Raw genomic sequence first — 22267 nt, forward strand, 5'->3', positions numbered from 1 at the left:
ATACATAGTCTTTTCTGCTCCCTTAGGATTTCGGCACCTAGAAATCCTAAAAGGAAGACTTCGGTTTTGTTTGTTGGGGGGGGGCACCTTTTAAAGCACACACACACTCTTCAGACTGCCCCTACTGTTCCCCCACAAGCCCTTGGCTGAATGGGAGGGGTCTCCTCTGTCTTTCATCCCAGGGGGACAAACGACGGCGCGGTTCCGACGCCTCCTCCCTCTGGAGGGCTTCCCATGGGGCAGTCATTCAAAGGCCCAAAAGCAAAGCAAAAGTGTTCAGGGTCCGCTTCTTATCCGCAAACGGGTGCCGTTAACCCGAAGTGGAACAAATGGGGGCGGCAGGTAGCGGGTGTGCAAGGGAGGGAGCAAGGGACCGGAGATTTCTACCAGACCCCGGCAGGCCGAGCGGAAAACTTGCTCTGGAGTTTGAAGGAAGGCTGGAGGGGCCGGCGGAGAGAGCCGCGAGAGCAGCTTCAGGTGACCCCACCCGCCTCCCGGCCTTTCCGCCCCCTGGCCTGCCGCCGCCCCACCCCCGAGCGCCGACCCGCCGGAGGGGCCTGTCTCCGCCCCCTCGCTCCTCACGCCCTTATTTAACTCCGCCGCGCAACAGGGGGAGCGGCTCACTCCGCCGTCCCGCCGCTCGTCTCCTCGCTCCGCATCGGGTCTTCCCCCTCCGTCACGATGCGCTCGGGACTGCTGCTGCCTTTGGCCCTGGCTCTGTGGGTCAGCGTCTCTTGGGCTGCCACTCGGACCCCTTACCAGCAGATCTTGCATCACAGCCGGCTCCGGGGCAGGCATCAAGGGTAAGTCTCCGAGCTTAAATTGGGGGGGGGGGGGAGAGAGGGAGCGATCTGGTGATCCACCCAACCCGCGGGACCCGGTGCCTCTTGCTCGCTGGCGGCGACGCGCCTGTGCCTGGCTCGGGCAAAAGGCGGGAGACGGTTTCCACACGTTCTCCTCAGAACGGATGTCCGAAGGTTTGGGGAACGCGAAGCAGCGGCCACATGATGGGCCGAAGGTGTTTCGCTGCCGCCCTGCTGCCTCTCGAGTTTAGATTAATTTTTTAGATCTCAGTTTAGATTTTGGGTTCCACAGAAATGGCTCTTGGTCCCGAAATGCGTCGCCTGTCCTGTTGTAATTCATTGAAGGGATGGTCGGAGGGGCAAGCATTTGGAAAACGAAGAGAAAATCCCAATCCATGGATTAAAAAGCAAGTTTTAAACAGCTGGGGGATCCACTTGGATTATGGTCAGCGGGGATCAAATGGCTTGTGGAGATGAGCTGTGCTTCCCAAAAGAGTGAGGCTCTGTCTCCTGCCAGTTATTTATTCTCTATTAGGTAGGTCTGAAAGAATAGGAGGCAAGATTGTATCTTTTTGGTTTTGCATTTATTGCAATGGATGGTTCAGGTAGTCTGTTTTCAAGTTACATAGAACTCTTCGTGCATGAAGAAGAGTGCTGTATGAATTGAAGGTTGGCTACCCTTGAGGCACAGTATACTGGCACTAACCCTACACCCACCTTTTATGGACTGGCTGCACCTCTCTCTCTCTCACTCTCTCTTTAAGGAATGCATCCAATATTGTGTTCAGATGACTGAAAGTCAATCCAGTTCTTGCCAACATTTGCCTTACATTTAAATGGACAAAGGTTCAGTTAGCCAAGTGTTTGTCAAACTGTTCATTTGTGCTCACCTTTCCAAACTCACCCCTGCCAAGCCAGTTCTACAGATAAAGTGAAATAAGGCAGAACAATAAATGTGGTTGCTTCTCTCCCCCCCCCCCAAAAAAATTAAAATTAAGGTGCTCAGTGGCCAGGCCAGCTATGTTAGTTTGGCACCTGAGGCAGAAAACCCCACTAATGACTCTTTCCCCTTCCTAGCAGTAAAAATGCAAGCAATCATAAATTAAATGACACTTGAAATCAACTACCTGAGGTAGCCACCTCATTCTGACTAACAGTAGAGCTGGTTAACATTTCTGTCCTAAATGGCATGAACTCTTTAAGCACAGCTTTTGAAATAGCACATTTTAGGCTCATGCCACTAGTGAATTTCATAAGGCTGATGGCATTAAGGGGAACTTCAGGCACACTGAAACCAAAGAAATGTGAATCAAGCCAAGCTGATACATGCAGGAATGGAAAACCTCTTGGAAGGCTTTGAGTATGAAGGAAACAAATCACTTTAGTCGTTTGGGGGCAAATTCTAAAAGGCCTATTTGGGGGCGCGGGTGGCGCTGTGGTCTAAACCACAGAGCCTAGGGCTTGCCGATCAGAAGGTTGGCGTTTCAAATCCCCGTGACGGGGTGAGCTCCCGTTGTTCGGTCCCTGCTCCTGTTAACCTAGCAGTTCGAAAGCACGTCAAAGTGCAAGTAGATAAATAGGTACCACTCCAGTGGGAAGGTAAATGGCGTTTCCATGCTTTGGTTAGCCAGAAGCGGCTTAGTCATTACCCGGAAGCTGTACGCCGGCTCCCTCGGCCAGTAAAGTGAGATGAGTGTCACAACCCCAGAGTCGTCCACGACTGGACCTAACAGTCAGGGGTCCCTTTTAAAGTATTTATATAGCTTTTGCTGCACTACAGATCCCATCCTCCATGACGGTTGGCTATGCTAGCTGTGGCTGATGGAGGCTGAAGTTCAAGATGTTTGGAGGGACAGATTGAGAAAGGCAGTACTACAATAGGAGCTGATAAGTCAGAGGGATCCGAGTGTTTATAGAATGCAGTTCTCTAGATGCTCTTTTCATTGGTGTGCAAACAGTCACAAGTGTGGTCCTTTTAGGGGCATTCAATTCAGAGAATTCTGGTGCAAGTTGGGAAGCAACAGGCAGGCACAGGCTTAGCTGTGAATGGGCTCTGGGATTCCTTCTCTCGGGGACCTTTAGATAGATCATAATACTTATCCTGACCCTCACACAAGACACTTCACTTACTACAGTAAGACTAAGTCATCTTGATGGCTTCTACCTAAGCTGTGTGATTCATTATTAACCCATCAATGGTAATGCCCACTAGCATTTTTTAAAAAACCAACACCACCCACCCACAAATTAACTTAAAAACAAGGAAACAACTGGATGAAATTAAATACACAACTATCAAGGGCAAGTAGTTCTGATAGCCAGAAATGCTGCTTCTCTTTCATAGATCAGGTATTTGGAATTGACATTGCTCGTTTCCTGCCTTTCTTCAAAGGAGTTTAGGGGAGCATATTATCCTCCTAACAGCTTGGTGGTGTAGGCTAGGCTGAGAGATGATTGCCCAAAGCCAACACGTAAGATTGTAGCTAAGTGAAGATTTCAATATGGTCTCCCCACATCCTATTCCAGCACTGTATCATTGTTAACACAGGGACTAGATTCTGTATCTTAGTTAGATCCTGCATTAGCCACTGTTTTATCATCACCTTTCCTCACTCACAGTCACCCACCCACACACACACTCACTCACTCACTCGGTAGTATAAGATTCATTTCTCTTTGTTGTTGTCCCATTGTGTTGTGTGTGAATATCCCAAACAGATGGATGGAACTGGTCACTTGCATGCTGACTTTTTAATATGAAATACCAATGCAGTCAGCTCAGTCCACATCATTGCTTCAATTTTGCTCTTTCCTTCTTTCTCACAAACGTCACTATGAGATTCCTATCACAGGGTGAAGGGGAAAGAAAAGCACTCCTCATGCAAGTAGCTCTTCCTTCTATTGTTTGCCCGCTGTGGTTACTTGAAGGAAAGGCCCTTTTCTCATTACTCAGTGTTTTTCATCGTTATCATGTCAGCTTATTCACAAGCAATGCTAAGCCAAAACCATAGTTTCGTGCAAATGCGTGAGTGTGCAGGATCCCACAGAAAGCTGCTTTGCTTCTCTGGTCCTGCTGCTGTGATGTAAAGCCATGGTGTGTTATCTGAGCCAAGGTTTATGGTTTGTCTCATTCCCCACAAACCATGGGCTGTTGCCAGGATTTGCCTTTGAGTTTACAGTGGCCAAGATCTCCTCTCTGGGAACCTTCACACTTGTGCATTTGTGTCAAGCCACACAGAAGCCTTCTCCACCCCCAGTCTGTCTCTGTCTCTGTGTGTAAACTGTTCCCCATGAGCGTCCTTCTATCCATGAGTGATGAACTTTGATGCAGGAAGGTAGCAGGCAGGCTCTCTTCCAAGCCCCTGTCAATCAGCTGTCCTCCATATCCTTTTCCTCATCAAAACTGAAGTAGGGTTAATTTAAATTGGATGAAAATTTCTTCCTAAGTTATAACTCACATTCACTCACACACTCACTCAGGGGATCACTTGCCCTAGTGGAAATATACAAAGTTCGAATGCATTCAAAGGAAGGGTGCAATAGAGGTGGGGGAAATCTAACCTGGCTTAGTGAAGAGAAAGGTCTTCCACATTTCAGCTTCATTTATGATTTATATTCTGATCTCATGGAAATTTAAACTGCGGGAGTAATGATTCCTTCTTTATAAATACAGTGCTTCTTTTAGGACTTATTATTTACAAGACGTCGTTGAATGCCAGGGTATGTATAGGGAACTCAATATATATATTTTTCTCTCCTTTACCTGTAGTCCCAATGTGTGTGCTGTGCTGAAGCTCATGGGAACAAACCAGAAATACTTGCCAAACTGCAAAATGTGGTACCATAGGAAAATCTGCGGCAAATCAACGTAAGTACTTGAGTGGTTTGAAGAAAATACAGTGCTGTGAAGCAGATGGGTCTCTGGTGGTTTTGGGGTGCTGTGTGGCAGGTGTCCTGTGTTTCTTGTTACCACCAGGCCAAACATAGTTTGCCAGCTTCGCAGCTGCCCTGTTTTCATAGTACCAGGCGTGCTGTAAAAGCAAGAGGTCTATCAAGCCCCTGAGAAGCACAAGACACTTTGGGGTTTCATTTCTCAGAAATCTGCAGCAAACCATAGTGCCATTTCCAACTCAGGTCTACAAACCAGATTTTGACTTTGGTTTGCTATCCTGCTTGCAGGATACACCAAGATTGGAGGAAGTCAATCGCACTGCACGAATGGCAGCACATTATCTTAAATTCTCCCTTTCCCCTTGGGAACGGTCATTGCTCAGTAGTAAAATACATGCTTTGCATACAGGAGGTCCCGGGTTCAAATTCCAACTATCTGCCCCTAAGATTGAGAAAGCCCCCTGTCTAGGGAATTGATGCCTGTCAGTGTATGCCGTATTGGATTAGAGTGGCCATGCTTCAAGTAAGTCAGTTTCCTAACACTGGTTTACTTCTGATCCACCTTTATATAAGAACATAAGAAGAGCCTGCTGGATCAGGCCAGTGTCCCATCTAGTCCAGCATCTTGTTCTCACAGTAGACAACTAGATGCCTCTGAGAAATCCAAAAGCAGGACTTGAGCACAATAGCACTCTTCTCTTCCTGTGGTTTCCAGCAACTGGTACTGCCTCTGGTGCCCCTAAATCATTGCTTTGCAAGTTTTAGGGACCTTCTTAAAACCTGCTTTGTGTCTTTAAATTGCTGCTCTCCCTGAAAGATGGTGATTATGTGACTCCTTCTGGCAGAATAACAGAATTCCAAATTTGCAAATCAATTTGTACGCCTGGTCATTCATATGCTAAAATAAACAGTCCTTAGATAATGTTGTCTCAATAATGTTCTGTTGACCTAAAAATATTTTCTGGGGAAAACATGCAGCCACATATGAGAAGCTTTTCTCAGTGTGGGCTTCTGCACTACTGGATGTGCAAGGCATCGCATCCATTTTTATGTAGCATTTTGAATTCATGGAGCCTCTTGAGTCTGGAAAGAGCTAGTGAGAATGGGGAATGGATGTGGTTGTTGTCAGAGGCAGGTTAGTGGACTGGATAGGTTACTGGGTGACCCAGTCTATTTGCTCTTAACTAAACTTGAGTTTAGTTGATTTACATAGCACCTCCATGTAAATCAGACACAAGATTTATCATGATAATCCCTTTTCCTGGGATTATCCCTTTTACTGCATAGCACAGTGGTCTCTTCTCTTCTTTTGAATTTATTGATGGTAAACTGAGGGGTGCTTTCTGGGGAGATCATTTCCTTGTAGAGAAAATGATTACACTGTCATGTATGAAAGACATTGCAAGCCTGTTTTGTCATAATTACATGGGTTTGTGTAGATCAAGCGTATGCAAAACTATCTGGCCTTTGTTTGCAGCCCCTTCAGTCGCACGAGGAAGACTTTCAAATCAGTCCGATGCCTGTCCCTGCAGATGTTAGCATTCAATAAACCTTGCATAAAGCACCCTAGGAAAGTGGCCTCAACACGTCCTCTGGAAGGGGCAGTCTGCACCTAATTATGAATGTGTGCAGTGCTGGCTGGCTGCCAGGCATGAGTTGAAGCCTGCTAGTCTTCCAGGAAAGGTGTAACCTCCACGGGGTCACACAAGCTCCAGGAAAAAATGAAAGTTGGGGAGGGTGGGCAGAATGAAACAGTCTTTTTAAAGTTCAAGGAAGACTCCAGACAGCTAAATTCACTTGAATGACTGTTACGTTTGTCAGCAGTAAGTGTAATTTTCTAGATATGCTTAGACAAATGCAGGAATTGCAGCAACAATTTTCCAGGGAAACAGAAGTGGGTCAATGAAAGTTATTAAGTGACTAAGTATCTCCTTAGAGGTGGGAAATGACATTGTCTCACAGCATTTTAAAAACTCAGTATCATATGGTGAAAAGAGTGTTTAGCTAAAATTAAAGGCAGAGTATTTCTCAGGGAAAGGGTGAAAACTCTATCCCTCACCCCACCCCACCCACTTTTTAAAAACTAGGATTTTTACCCCAATGCAGACTTAGGACCAATTTGAACGTTACCATAACAGTGTGCTTGCTATTTCTGCATAGTTGGAAACAGGGCCAGCCTAAAATGGAGCAGAAAATATGGCTGCTCCCTCCACCAGTCAAGGTGCACAGTACCCAAGTCTGGAAAAATTATTTTGAAATCAAATTATGTTGATACAGGAAACCTCAGAAGAACCTCTCTCCTTCCCTGGCAGTGAAAATACAATAGCAATAAATTAAATAAACTATCCATTTGCTGTCCTTCCACAAAACCTTCAAATCCTCTACTTGAGGTGCTTACCTCACTCTGTCATGTGGTTGGGCCAGTCCCAAAGTTCATTGCTGGTGTGGATATTTAGCTTGCAATCCAGCCAAACTTTGTGGATATTAAATATGCAATTCAGCCAACCACTGTGGAGAGCAGAATCCAGTAACTAGAGTAAGCAAGAAGAAAACATTCTCTGTGAACGGAAGTGGGAAGGCTATACTTTCAACCAATGACATTAAAATTAAAAACGTAGAGCAATTTCAAGCAGGCCAGCCACCAACCTAGAGCTGGACTGAGGAATAGAAGAACAGTCAAGCAGTATGGGAATAGATACAGTGCTAAATCTAGCATATCATTAGGCATGCGTAAGCTCTTCAGTTTCAGTGGACTTAAGCAGACCTAACTTCTTGTTGGGTTTAGGCTGTAGGAAATGATTTCTTGACGGGATTGTCAAGCAGCACAAGGAACCAAATCCTTATGGTGCTCAAATAGAACTATACTGCTTACAAAAGGAAAGTTGGAATATGTTTGTACTTTTTTAAATTTTGAGGTGATACATAACAGCTCCCCCTCCTGTTCTCCCTACCGTCCTATTATCCATGTCTTGCAATAATCATGACTCTAGGTTGGTGCAACAGCAGATGGCAAAGGAGGTTGGGCAACATGCTGGATGCAGCGACTTGCAATGGTTCCATCTCCCACTGTATTGAGACACATGCAAGAACTCAGGGACATGACCTGGCAATGCTTTTCATAGGCCACTATTTCTTATGCATCTGGGAACTCCCATCAACCCAAGATAGCAGCCATATTACTGTTTACATGACCACTGATCCCATAATGATGAACATGTGAGTCAGCCATCCCTTATCTTGCCAGGGACTGTTTTGCTTCTCACATGTATAAACAAATCAGAAATTGGAGTGCGTTTGGGAACTTGATTAAGAAGTCCCTCTCTGAACTTTCCTTTGTTGACTGTTGAGTTGGAAATCCAAAAGGCATAATGTTATGCTTGATAGGATTTCAGTGTTGTTTCTTGCAGATGGGCTTCAAAACATGAACTCTTTTACTAAGTGAGCCTTAGGAAGTAGCCCTGAAATTATTAATAAAAAGGGGTTATGGAATGCAACAGGTAGAAACACGACAAAAGAAATCTGGTTTTGTGCAGAGTGTATATTTTCCTTTCTCCCTCAAGCTTTGCCCTTCCCCAAGTTCCCTGCAATGTCAGTCTATCTTGCATTTTTGGAGTATCCCTGGTCCTTTAGTCAGCACAGTTTGTGGTTTCTCACTTCCTCTATTAAGCCAGATCGCGGATGGGATCATATGTCCATTTACAGCAAGAGCGAGGTGGGAGGGGGCTCTAATCTAATGGTTATATATGATATACCCATTATATATATGATATACCTATTAGCATGCAAATAATCATGTAAACAGAACTTTAATATCAGCTGCCGTGTGTGTGTGTGTGTGTGTGTGTGTGTGAAAAATAGAGAACTTAATTGTTCTCCAGCAGAATAAACTGGAGATTCTATACTGCGCTTCTTTGTTGATGGGAGAAGAGGAGGAAAAAAGGATGGCTCTGACACAAGCCCTTTGCTTCCATTCAGTTCCATAATGCAATTACTCTTTGATCCGAGAAGAATGTGGCTGTCCATACTGTGCAGCTGGAGGGTGTGTCTCTCATCATGTACATATTTTCCTTCAGCACGGATTTGCAAATGCATTTGTGATGAGCCATTGGGCTAAAAGGGAATTTTATGATCATTCAGCAAAAATGTTGATACTAGAATCATAGCAGTAATTGTCTGTCTAGCACGGACTTGTCCAAGCTTTGATGAATTAGTATATTTAGAGGAGAGTGCCACGATACGAGCAAACCATTTTTGGGGACATTGAGCTGGCTGCAATTTGGGGGATCAGTTGAGCATTTCGATTCTCCACAATACTGATATGCGGGGGGGGGGGGGGGTGCTACAAGGAATGCTAGTCCTGCACTTGTCAGGACCAAATTAGGTTGCACACCCCACATAAAGAGGCTTCCTGCATTTATCCATATCCATATAGACCCACACGATTCAGACCGCATTAGAGCATGCCTGAACAGGAATGTCTTAAAGCACCTTCAACGTGCCAGCAGGCTTGGGTAAATTTCTCAGGGCAGCCTTTCATGCTTTAACTGTGTTCTTTGGTACAGATACATGATCACAAAATGCATGTGCTGTGAAGCATACACGTATATAAAGGCAACTGCCTTTATATGGAAGGAGCAACTGAGAAATGACTAGGCTTCTGTTTCTGTGTATTTTTAAGGATTGTGATGATTTGTACATTCTTGTACTCACTCGTCTGTACTGACATGCTGTTTACATATTTTGCACTTGGATAGAAAGAATAACCCAGCCTGACCCCAACAAAACAAATAATACAACCCCAACAACAAAATTACATGGCAGAAAAGACCTTCCTAGGTCCCTGCCAAGCTGATCTCCCTAGCGTAGGGAGCTCATATGGGAAGAGATGCTCTTGGGACATTGCCAGTAGCATGTTGAGAGGTATATAGCGCACCTGCAGCTTGCTGATGTTCTCAGATGTACTTTAAAAGCAAACAAACCCCTGTATCTCAGTCTCAATTATTTGGGCCATCAAGTCAAGTATATCTGGAATAAGACGTAGTTCAACATTGTATAGGAAGCTGCCCTATGCCGTGTCAGACAAATAGTCCATCTAGGTCAGTATTGCCAACGCTGATTGGCAGAGGCTTGCCAGGGTTTTAGACTGGGCATTCCCAGCCCTACCAGGGCTTGACAGAAACTGAACCTGGGGCCTTCTGCATGTAAAGCAGATGCCCCACTGCTTAGTTACAGCCCTTCCTGAATATTTGGTTCAACTCTATAAAGAGTTCTGTCTATTGTTGTTGTTTTTATAAAAAATCTGTATTCCACCCTCCCCTTCTATTTTCAAACAAGAAGCTCATTTCAACACTTGTCTACTGTGGAGTCTCAATAGAGTCTAGCGGTTATGAATCACTGGCAGACACAGCTAATGTAATTAGAAACATTTGCCTCAACAGGGTTGCCCTCTCTGTGTTTCCCTCTGGATGTCCTAGTGCAGACTATTAATTTGGAAGACATTTAAAATGTCTGCAAAGAAGAGTTGCTGATGATAGGTGTTCTCTCCTTCATATGTGAGGGTGGGAACATCTGCCAGCCCAGAGAATATTAAGTTAGATGTATAGAATGTGGGTTCAGATCCCTGCTCAGCCACAAAGCCACTTTGGTTAAGCCTATCTGGAAGAGCTGCCAAGATAATAAAACAAGTGGCACATTATGACATGCTGTGTGTGAGGTAGCACACAGCCAATTCTCACTCCTGTCACCAGGTGCTGTGGGGCTCCACCCCACACCAAGCAATGGCACCATGTGGCACTAGGGCTGTTGGTTGGAACTGTGGACGGTTGCAGCTGAGACATTCACACAACAGAAACTTTGTGGCCCAAAGAGCCAGTCTCATGCCCTTGCCTGATTGGTACATTTTCCCATGCCTTCTGCATTTATTCAGTGTGGGCAACTTATCATTGAGGGAGTTACCATTTTATCTTTCTTTCCTGCTGGACATTGGCCTCCAGCCACTTGCTTGCCAGCCTCAAAGTATTTACCCTCCAGCTTTCATATCTGCTACATATAAAGCTCTCTGAATCATGCCTTGTCCATCAAGGTGAGCAACCAAATATGTTTAATTACTGTTCCCACAGGTTTCCTGCAAAGCTGTTTGATGCTCAACCATCATCTTTCCTTCTCTTGTGAACACCACTCGCCTCATTATTCTTGTGCACATCTAAAAGCCCACTCCACATCTCACTTGTGTGAATTCTCCTACCCTGCCAGCCCGTTTGATGATATTCACAATGATCACCAAAGCATTATAACCATCTCCATTCCTACCAGCCTTCTTGGATGTTACGTTCTGCAGAGGTGGCTTTCTTAGTAGTTCCACTACCCTTAAAATAATATTCTAAAATGTATGCATAGTTGTATGTGTTGCGTGAAAAGGTCCCAAACCCTCCTGGGAAATGGAATAAAGAAACATGAAACAGTATTTTAGGTTAATGGGTGAAAAAGGCCACAACTTTATTGGTTACAGAATGTGAGTGGTACTTTTTTCCCATAACATTTGAAGAACTGCAAAGCTAGAGTATAACTGTGTTTTGATCTCTATATTAAACTGGGAAGTGCAAATCAGAAGGGCTTGCTTAAAAATGTGGGCCATAAAATAAAAAAATCCTTGGGCATCCCAAAAATCAGCTACTTTGAAATATGTATGGTAGTTGAAGTGAAGACTTCACTCTGCTGCCTTCATAAGGCACAGGACATTCTTTTGGATATTCAGCATTTTGAATGTGCTCTTATGTTGGAAGTAGATCTGATACAGAAGTTGGTTTGTATAATTGTCAGCCTATGTTTGGATAAGTTGTGGATAAATTGGCCTTAGAGCAGAGGCAGCTTATGTGACATCATGGTGTTTTATTAACTGTACAGTGAAAGCAGAGCTCTGTTTGGTTAATTATGTAACTTTCCAGAGTTGGATACTGCAGGGAAAAGGAAGATCCCCCCCCCACCGCCCCCGCTGATAGATTTATATGTGCTTTATGTTTTGTTTTGCCCGTTCCATAGCCAACCTGGAATTATTTGACAGCCTGCCCCACAAAAATGTAAACAAGAATAGCTTTGCCACTTGATAATTAGAAATGAGATTTCATAAAACTAGAAGTGGGTGGTTTGTCCCTTCTGTCCTTAGGGCTACTACAGACAAGCACCACTGATTCCCTTCCCTTCTACAGTCATGCACTTTGGTTCTTGAACATGTACAAAAAATAATCTGCATAATTTTATTTCTGCTTTAGGCATCCTTATACTGCTGCTGTTTCCTGAAGCTCATGGGGCCACCACTGTGCTCACAGACAAGTCAGGTTCTTGTGTGGACTGCCATGCCTCCACTGGAGGAGTGCGAGAGTGGCTGCCATTATTTACGTCCTTGCGGATGTGGCTCCATTGTTCACATCCCAGCCCAGGGGCAGCCCCGTGAGCTTGCGAGGCAACTAATGAACCAGCCCTGCAGCTGCTGCAGCCACAGACATTGTAGCTGCTGTCTCTATGCAAAGCACTTATCGTCATCAGCAAAGCTTCTTTATGTTGTCATGCATTCAGGTGTGTGGTTGCATGAAGAACACAATGGTTACTTGTTTGTGTGGGAAGCAGCCCTTGGATTTTCATGATATTAGATCCTTTTTTAAACAAACAAACAAACAAACAAACAAACAAACAAACAATGTGCTTCATTGCTGTTCTCCTGTTACTTTTGAATTTATATCCTTTTTTAGCCACATGAAAGGATTTTTCCAGCCTTGGGGTGGGTGGTGATGATACTGTTTTTGAAATCAAAATATGTGGATTTTGTTACAACAAACTATTACTCATGGATCTTGACCAGGCCGATATGTTTAAGCTTATTTTTATTACTTCAAAATTTCATTTTAAATTAACTCTCAGATGCTAAGAATAACTGGGAGGGGAAGCAATGGCCAATACAAGCAAGGATTTTCCACACATTTTGAAGTCAACGTCTGATTTACTAATGGAAAAAGATTTCCCTTAAAACCACCCACCAAATAAGGCAGGAAATGTGGGGTTAGAAGCCATTTGAGTATATAGGACAGACACTCATGGTGCAAGCAGGTACTTATAGGGGAGTTGTTGACTTAGTTATATCTCAGTGGAGCCAAACATTCAAATTATCACTCATTGCTACTCAGACATCATAGGCACAGTATATAAATGTATCACTGTTCACAGAATATACTAGTGATTTGTGCAGCTTGTTGATTCTGAACACTGGGTCCAGTGGTCCTCTAGGAACTGAATTTGGTGCTTTCATTACATTTAATTGCTGGGAAAAAATGATGTTTCTGTAACCTTAAGAAAGAAAAACCTAACTTTTCTAGCCTCTGTTAGTTTGTATGGAAGCAGAAGAGAGCAAAATCTGTTTAGAATATCCCAGAACAATTGGGTAAATAAAACATAACAATGTTTTTATAGAAAGAATGCGAAGAAAAGAGGCAAATAGTGTGGAGTAATTATGGGTAATTATCACCCTTACATGCATTTTGCTTTGTGTACACACAGAACAATTGTGTGTCCAATCATGGGAGACAATTTGTATTCTTGTATTATTTGAAGTGTTCATTTGAGATGATTTACTTACTTCTGATGTGTATGGGCTTTGGAAGAGTGATGAGTGGCCAAATATGATTGTTATCGTGATTGGTTATGTTGAGCGTGCTCCAACTATAGTTAGTTATACACTGCAAAACCCACAAAAGGTGATTGATTTTATGATAAATTGGGGGGAATTTTACTGTTGCTTAGCCTATGACTGAGAGAGGCAGGTTGACCGATTCAAAATAAATAGGGAGTAGAAAAGATCAAAAATATTGCTTTGTTTTTGTTAATGTTTTATTTAATGGTACATATTTCTGGGAGCCAGGAGTAACCCAGAAACCAGAGGGTCAGTGCTCAGTAACCAGCATATCAGGCTGAGAAAGGAGGCAGGAGCTAAACCCAAGGAAGGAGGGAAGGGAGTCAGAGGAGATAAGATTCTGACCCTAGTGGTCTGGAAACCATCAAGCTATTACTCAAAAGCAACCTTGCTATGACACAGGGAACTCAATGCAGCACAGAGTTGGGCTGATTTGAGACCACAATATAATCTACAAGAAAGGCTGATTAGAGCCCAAACCCACTACAGCTTGAACTGGGAATGTCTGAACAGCTGATCTAAGTGCTTGCCTTGGCTGTGATGATGTGCTGCAGCAGACATAATCAACAACTGTATGGTCACAGGCTGCTCTGTTTGCAGATAAGTGTTTGGAGGCTGGAAGTACCGTATATTTTGCTGCACACACTGGCTTTACTATTGGGTCAAGGAGAAGCTCCTTTAAGAGATGGGCTGGAAGCAGCAAGAAGTGAAGGGGTGTGAGCAGCTGCAGAGAGAGGGAATGAGGTGGGACGGGATCAACCCAAATGGAAGTCTCCTGCATTAAATCAACAATGAAATGCTTCTCAACTAGGAGCAACTGGGGGGAGAGGCATCCCCAGAACTCTTGGCAGCAGTATCACTGCTGCATATTGCGGTGGTTGAACAAAATACCACAACAAGATGGCCAATAACAATGGCACTAAACACTATTTATAGACTAATGCAAATGAACAGAAATTGCAACCAAAGTCTCTAAATCTTCTTCACCAGTTGCAGTAGAATCATACAAAAGTTTGATATATACATAATCTGCCACCAAATATCGCCGGAACAGAAATTATTAATTCTTACAAGTCTGGCTGATGAAGAATTGATCAAGACTGGCTGATGGTGCATTGAATGAAACAGATTGGTTATCCAGAAACTCTGTTCCGGCGATACTTGGTGACAGATTATGAATATATCAAACTTTTGTATGATTCTACCACGACTGGTGAAGAAGAGACTTTGGTTGCAATTTCTGTTCATTTGTATTAGTCTATAAATAGTGTTTAGTGCCATTGTTAATGGCCATCGTGTTGTGTCATTTTGTTCAGCTTGTCTATATTGCAACACAAGGGTCTGTTTATGGCATATTGCGGTGGGGCAGGGTGTCAGCGAGGTTGGGGTGCTGCAGGCACTCCCACCAGTGTACCCAGACCACCCCAAACTCACTACCATCTGGACCTGCAATTGTAGCATGATGATAAGCTGCTTGCCAGCACAGAGGTGGATCGGGATATGGAGGACACATTCACAGACACAGCATTACTCAAATATGTACACCTTAACTTTACATACCAGATTCAAAAGATATGTGACATAACTGTAGCGGCTTATAAATTGTTGCTCTTAGTTCTTTCAGGCCTCTTGCCAGTTGCTTTGAAGCTGAGGTCACTTCCACCGCTTCCCCTACCCTCTGCAGGGTCTTCCCAAGCAGATCCGTCCACGTTTAGACTGCCCTCCTGAGTTTTGTGTACATTAGGTTCCTGGCCTATTAGCCGCACTTCATTAACCTCCCATCTCTCTATAAATAAGCCTTTGGGAAACGACGTCAGTTCTCGAGAATTCTTTAGGTTAAACTTTGGGTGGACTTGCCTTTAATCATTTCTTTGTGTTTATTCCAGTTTTGAACCAAAGTGCTGTCTAGACTTTGAGAGAATATACAATTGGCTCTTTTGTGTCCAAAAAGAACAATTAAGGAATACAAAGTATGTGTGTGTGGTTTTTTTCTAAAGAGAAAGTAGGGTAGATGAGATTGAAAAGTTGTACCAGTGGGGTGTTGAGATCTCTAGAAGTCAAAGAAAGCTATTTAGCCATTTCCCACATGGAATATATAATGTCTAGACAATCAGTCTGGATTTTTTGGTGTAATTTTGCTTGGAAACTATGACACATAATTTATTTGCTTCTATAACTCATGTACAGGTATTTGCTACATGCTAAATCTTAATTACCTTGAAGAACTTTGTTTCATTCAATAGTTTCCCCTGTTCATTTTTATGACATATGAAATAGTTTTACCCTTGACCTCCCTCCCCAGAATATATATAGAGAGAGAGGGATGTGTGTGTGTTTTCTTGGGTATAATTCCTTTCAACCAATTTTACAACTCAGGTCAACAGTCAACACACTATTATTCTTTGCATTTTTGTCATGGAATTAAATTGTCCAGTCTCTTCTAAATGTTGTAAAGCTAGAAATAATACAACCCTGGGGAAATCATGAACCTGCTTTCCTTATGAATATTAAAGCATGGTCTGTTGCTGCCTTTAAAAAAAATTGCATTAATGTAGGAAGCATTTTTTGTAAAGTGAAAAAAAAAGTTGGTACATAAATTGTAGCTTAATTAAAGTGTGGTCTACTATGGTGACTTCATTTAATAGCATTCAAGAGCAGAGAAAGAGCAAGCCAAGAGCTATTAAATCTATCAGACAGTTCATTAGTGTGTGCAATTGACCAGCTTCTGTTTTTTCTCTAAAGCTTCTGAACACAACTAATTGGCTTAGCTGCTTGGTTTATATCACAGAGGAGCATTTGCTGCTTTACTTATCTTTCTGCTCACAATATAATTGATGTGTCCCCTGTGCCCATCCAAATAAGTACAGAGGATAAATGAGGCCATCTACATCGAGGGAATAATTAATTCCTAATGTTTAAGGCTGAGAGCTCTAATTTGATCCAAGAAAGCAAAAAGTGTGTCTCAAGGAGAGAAGTATTATTCCAGAACTGGTGGGCCCATGAGAGAAAACACTAGGTTGCTTCGTTAAGATAATAAACATAATGGAATTACAATGTTATCCAAACAATGATTAAATGTGGTGTACAAGGCCAGTGGTTCCCAAAATATCTTAATCTGCTAACAAAACACAGCACTTGCAACTTCATTCCTTTTAAAGTGGACACAAAAGACTGTTACCAAACACTTTGCTTGTTCTTCAAGAGTGCACCACAGCTAAACAAAGTAATTGAGAGCCACAACCCCATACATTGATTCTTAGAAGTAAGCAACACTGAGTTCAGTAGCACATAGTCACAGCTAAGCAAGTATAGAACTGCAGCTTAACACTTTTAAGATTTAAGAAGAAGTAGTGGATTGCTGGAAGCTCCAAGGCAGAGGTGAGGCACCTGTGACCCTCCATATGTTGTTAAACTACAATCCCCATCAGCACCAGTCAGTATGACCAATAGTCAGGGATGATAGGAGTTGTAGTCCAGAGATATCCCTGCCATAAGGTTTTCTCCCTCTTGGACTACTGCAGTGCACTTATCCATGAGGATAAGACTGATACTATTACACTGGCCATAGCAAAATTTCTCTTAGAGGGCTAAAGTTCCTCTGTTGGCCAGTAAGGCTACCCCTACAGCTTAATAACTGCTGATATATACCATCGCTGTACTGTTTATTTTGGGTCTATGGACCGCAATGAAGCCTATGTGTATGTGAATATAGATTGTCTCAGTTTCTGTGTTTATACACCCATGAAGGTGATGGATGGTTGGTGAAGGACCCTGTGTGAGAGATAGGAAAGTGAAGATCTTCCAGGGTGGGAAACTGGGGGAAGAATGGGCAGCTCCCAGATGAGAGCTGGGAGGGTCCACCTCTTTCTGTGTGAGACAAGGATTAAGATCTACCTTAAAGTGATGACTCTGTACTTTCTTTTCTCTTTTTCTTTTTCTTTTTATTTAGATTTTTAAAATTGTATTGTATTATGAAAAGCCTTAATAAAATTTTATGGGGGGAAAGGATTGTGTTTACCTGTTTTTATGGTGAGGAAGTGGTGTATGAATGGAACCTCATAGGTTGTTGCTGTGATTGTGATGTCCCATTTTGGGTGTTGTCAAGATGAGAATTGCAAGTAGAAAGGTAATTGCAGTTCAGGTAGGTGTGAGCATGATTACATCTCCAGCTGGGAAACTTGACTTGTATGAGCCATCCCTATAATTGCAGGCAAGCCTTTGGACCACAATATAAAGCTTATATATGAACGGTAGTCAAATGCATAGAATGGGGGTACCTGTGCTACAATTTAAAAAGTCACAAAAGTCACAGTACTGCCTGATTAAACTGTGCTACTTAAAGTTGTGTGTCCGATTGCCACCCCATGCTCCAAATAGCCTTCATGTGAACAACTAGCATGTCAGGGAGGATTACAACCCAGCCTTCTACTTCTAATTTTCTACACACACACACACACACACACACACACACACACTGCATCATTTAAGCATCATTTGTTACGATTTACTTTAAATTACAAACAGCCACACCCATAAATCAGTAAAGAAACTATCAAAACAGAGCGAATGAAACAGCATAAAAGGCTGAAAAACAGTCAACTTAAATGCTTCAGCAAATACTCATTGGCAGATTCATCACCTGATACGCTTGTGACAAACAGCTCACCATTCATGCAGATAATGTGATCTTCCATCTATAGTATGCTGTGGTATGGTCTTTTGGAGCTCTGTGCCATGCAACCAATTGAAATTGGCATGACAGCTAGCCATTGCTTTGACTATGCTGCATTTCTTTCTCGCTGCAGAATGATTACCTACGAATGTTGTCCAGGATATGAAGAAGTTCCAGGGGAAAAAGGCTGTCCAGCTGGTAAATCAATTGAAGTACAAACTAATACCTTGTGCGAATTTGGGATGGTGTGGGAACGTCAGTGCATACATTGATTCAGCCAGTGAGCCTCACAGGTAGCTTTCAGTCAGGAGGAGATGTCTTGCCTAGTATAGTTTCCAGAAATTATGATGGGAGTAGCAGCAGGTCATTTAATCCCCAGGCTGCTTTACTCATTACATTTTGGGAGTACAGAATGCAGCCAGTAACCAACAAGGCAAATTCAGTGTTAGTCATATGCAGACGAGACCCATTGAAATCAAGGCACTTAAGTTACTTAGGATTGTTGATATAAATGGGTCAACTAATATTGGATATCACTCTAGATGTAGTTCACTGATTAATGAATATGTGGTGAGCTACTACTCTTCTGGGCCCAAATTATATCTTGCCAACATCTTAAAATGAGCATGGTGCAGGCGAGTTCCTAATATTCAACCCAAACCTTCCTTGTCCCCATCATTCCTGTCACCATTGGGGTTGCTGTTGATGTCTGCATGCAACCTATTCCTTCCATAGGCAAGCAGTCTTGGCAATTCTGCTCATATTTCTTTCCCTCCCCCCTAGAGTTCCCAGATCCATTATTCCCCATTTATTAGTGACTATTACTCATGATGGCTATCTGGAATGTAGGGTGGCATGATGACTACCTGAAATCAAGGGCAGCATGCCTCTGAACATGAGCTACTTGGGGAAAGCAAGAGGGGTGGGGTGTTGCATTCTGCCCCTGCTTGTGGGCTTGCAAGAAGCAGCTGGTTGACCACTATTATTTTTTTTTGAAAAATTATATACCTCCCTTCATTTACAACATAAAACATAATGCGCAATATATGTCAGTATATAATATCCATACAATACAAAACAGCCAAATAAATACATTTCATAATAAGAAGCAATATCATGCTACCTAATATAGAACAGGCATCATGGATACATATTAAGCAGCAATATCAAATTAGACACAGTATCTTACTTACTTACTTCACTGAACCTTTATATAAGTATAGGCCATCATAAAACATCCATATATAAAAAATTAAAATATATACAAATAAACAGCCATTTGAAATATGTAGTAGCGAGGATTTTCATGCTCTGCATCTTCCTTCCCATCCCAAAACACCCTCAGGGTGGGTAGAGTCCAGTTTGTCTGCCTCTGCAGCAGTAGCTGCTAATAAACAATGTCCTATGCACCAAGTTGCTAGTAAATTAGCATTTAAAGTTAAGCAATCTTAGAGGGTAGCCTCAGTTATAAGGGGCAGGGAGTATGAGGTTTGAACTTCACCTCCCTTTTCTTTTCTCGATAACCTGGCTGCGAGTAAGTCTGTCATTGCTGCCAATATGTTTCCTTGTCACTGCCCACAGAGAGCCCAGCTTTATCCTTTATTAGGAATAAAATGCTGGACCAGGTGGAACCTTGGTTTGATGCAGCAAGGCAGTTGTTAAGTTCACTGTATTCTGCACAAACATATCTATTGTTATCTCAGTTGCCTCCTCCATGCTTTCTGTCACGTCTGGAACATGCTGCACATTACTCTCTAGTACAGTGGTACCTCTGGATGCGAACGGGATCCGTTCCAGAGCCCCGTTCACATCCTGAAGCGAACGCAGCCCACGTCTGCGGGTCACGATTTGCTGCTTCTGCACATGCGCGTGACATCATTTTGAGCGTTTGCTCATGCTTTAGCCGTGAAACCTGGAAGTAACGTGTTCTGTTACTTCCGGGTTGCCGCGGAGCGTAACCTGAAAACGCTCAACCTGAAGCATATTTAACCTGAGGTATGACTACATGTAACGGTAACAGGACAGACCTTTTTTCTTTTTTGCCAATGAGGGTGTGATTTGCAGCTGAGAAACAGCAGGAGAGGATAAGGGTACTTAACCCTTTATCCAGACGCAGACTGCCGGCTGCAAATTGTCCCTCCTAGTGACTTCCCTGCCACCAAATTGTGTCAAACATGCATTTTCTAGGGCAGATGTGAACATGCCCTTGAAAATGCATAGGGAACAAGAAGAAGAAGAAGAGGAGTTTGGATTTGATATCCCGCCTTTCACTCCCCTTCAGGAGTCTCAAAGCGGCTAACAATCTCCTTTCCCTTCCTCTTCCACAACAAACACTCTGTGAGGTGAGTGGGGCTGAGAGACTTCAAAGAAGTGTGACTAGCCCAAGGTCACCCAGCAGCTGCATGTGGAGGAGCGGAGACACGAACCCGGTTCCCCAGATTACGAGACTACCACTCTTAACCACTACACCACACTGGCTCTCAAAGGCTGCTTAGGAGAGCAGTTTCACATAGGAAGATAGTATGTGGAGAAAGGGTGAAGTTCGCTTTCCCCCTGCTATTTCTCCACTCGCAAAGCAGCTTTTTCAGTTTTAAAAAATGGGTCATTGGGCGATTCTTAGAAGCATTTCCATGTAATATGCATTTTTATGGTGAAGTAGGAAATGTTATGATTATGCTACTGCCTTGTCAAAGTGAAATGTCATCTGTATTATTATTTTTAAACAGCTTTGCCTCTTTCCAACCTATACGAAACACTTGGAATTGTTGGGGCCTCAACCACACAGCTCTACTCTGCCAGCTCTAACCTGAGTGCTGAAATCACAGGCCCTGGAAGCTACACAATCTTTGCCCCAACCAATGAAGCCTGGGCATCCTTGCCTGCTGTAAGAATAAGTGCTTCTTCCGTTTCCAAAACTTGAATGTGTTGAGGAAATAATGAAAAATAGAGGTGGTGTATCCACAAAGTGGGTAGGACACAGTAAGAAGATTGGAATCATTATTTTAAATGAAGGAATAAGAATATTCAGACACCATGATTAAACATCAAAGGTAAAGGTAAAGGTACCCCTGCCCGTACGGGCCAGTCGTGTCTGACTCTGGGGTTGCACGCCCATCTCGCTTAAGAGGCCGGGGGCCAGCGCTGTCCGCAGACACTTCCGGGTCACGTGGCCAGCGTGACGAAGCTGCTCTGGCGAGCCAGCGCAGCACACAGAAACACCGTTTACCTTCCCGCTAGTAAGCGGTCTCTATTTATCTACTTGCACCCGAGGGTGCTTTCGAATAAGAATATTCAGACACCATGATTAAACATCATTATACGTATATTCACATTTAAAAATTGTTATATATTATTTCATCGTTACCTTTTCTAATGTGTTGTTTTGTTGTTCCGTAAACCACCATGATATTGCTTTGAAATGAAAGACAATATACAAATTATTTAAATAAAGGAACTATTGGGATCACACTTCCGGAGCTCAGGTCCTACTTGATGGCTTCTCATAGGCATCTGGTTGGGCACTGTGAAAGCAGCATGCCGCTCCACATGGGCCTTTGGCCAAATCCAGTAGGGCTCCTAATTGCATGTCAAGACCCCCTTATAATAGCACCTGGACACAGTATTTTGGGTTAATGGGCAGATAAAGGCCACAACTTTATTGGTTACAAAATGTGAGTGGTATTGGCTTAGACACTGGAATTGTACTGACTATATCTGACTCCTGCCTGCCATGCAGGTAATCCAGTAAGGGTCAACCACCAATAGGGGGAGTCCTGTTGGGGTCATGGCATGGCCCTAGCCCCTACCTGGGCTTTGGACAAGATCCACACCCCTGGATCCCTTTAACCGAACACCCTTAAAAATAGCGGGGCAGGTGATGGCGACACCTCCCCTCCCCCAAACCAGGTTTTACCAATGCCTAACCGCCAAACCTTACAACAGTTGTGACGATTGCTACGAGGTAGGTGAAAACAGGGAGATCCCTGGCCATATGGCTGCTTAAATTAGCCAAGTCACGCCCCCCCCACCAGCCGGATTGGCTGGCTGAGGCCGGGACACGGCTGGAGACTCCCCAATGACCCGGGAGCTTGGCCCTGCTGTGTGCAGGAGGGCACGTGGCCTGCCCGCAACACTGCCCCACCAGTGGAGCAGCTTTCTAATCTTAGTTGCTCAAGCTCCCATTCTGTGTTCTTTAATCCTTGCAACTTCCAAGAGCACTCC

At 43.4% G+C, this 22267-nt stretch overlaps 1 protein-coding gene across 1 annotated transcript in view; it reads left to right on the forward strand.

Annotated features, from left to right (window-relative positions):
* The first annotated feature begins 610 nt into the window (after positions 1-610).
* The window catches only part of TGFBI (transforming growth factor beta induced), a 41198-nt gene continuing 19541 nt past the window's right edge, over positions 611-22267 (forward strand). The window contains exons 1-4 of the mRNA XM_080996312.1: positions 611-803; positions 4573-4671; positions 18180-18244; positions 20773-20930. Coding sequence (XP_080852438.1) covers positions 682-803; positions 4573-4671; positions 18180-18244; positions 20773-20930 — 444 coding nt within the window. The 5' untranslated portion in view covers positions 611-681. The remainder of the gene's footprint in view (positions 804-4572; positions 4672-18179; positions 18245-20772; positions 20931-22267) is intronic.

The sequence above is a fragment of the Podarcis pityusensis genome, assembly GCF_964106645.2.
Source record: "Podarcis pityusensis genome assembly, chromosome: 2".
Classification (NCBI taxonomy): Eukaryota; Metazoa; Chordata; class Lepidosauria; order Squamata; family Lacertidae; genus Podarcis; species Podarcis pityusensis.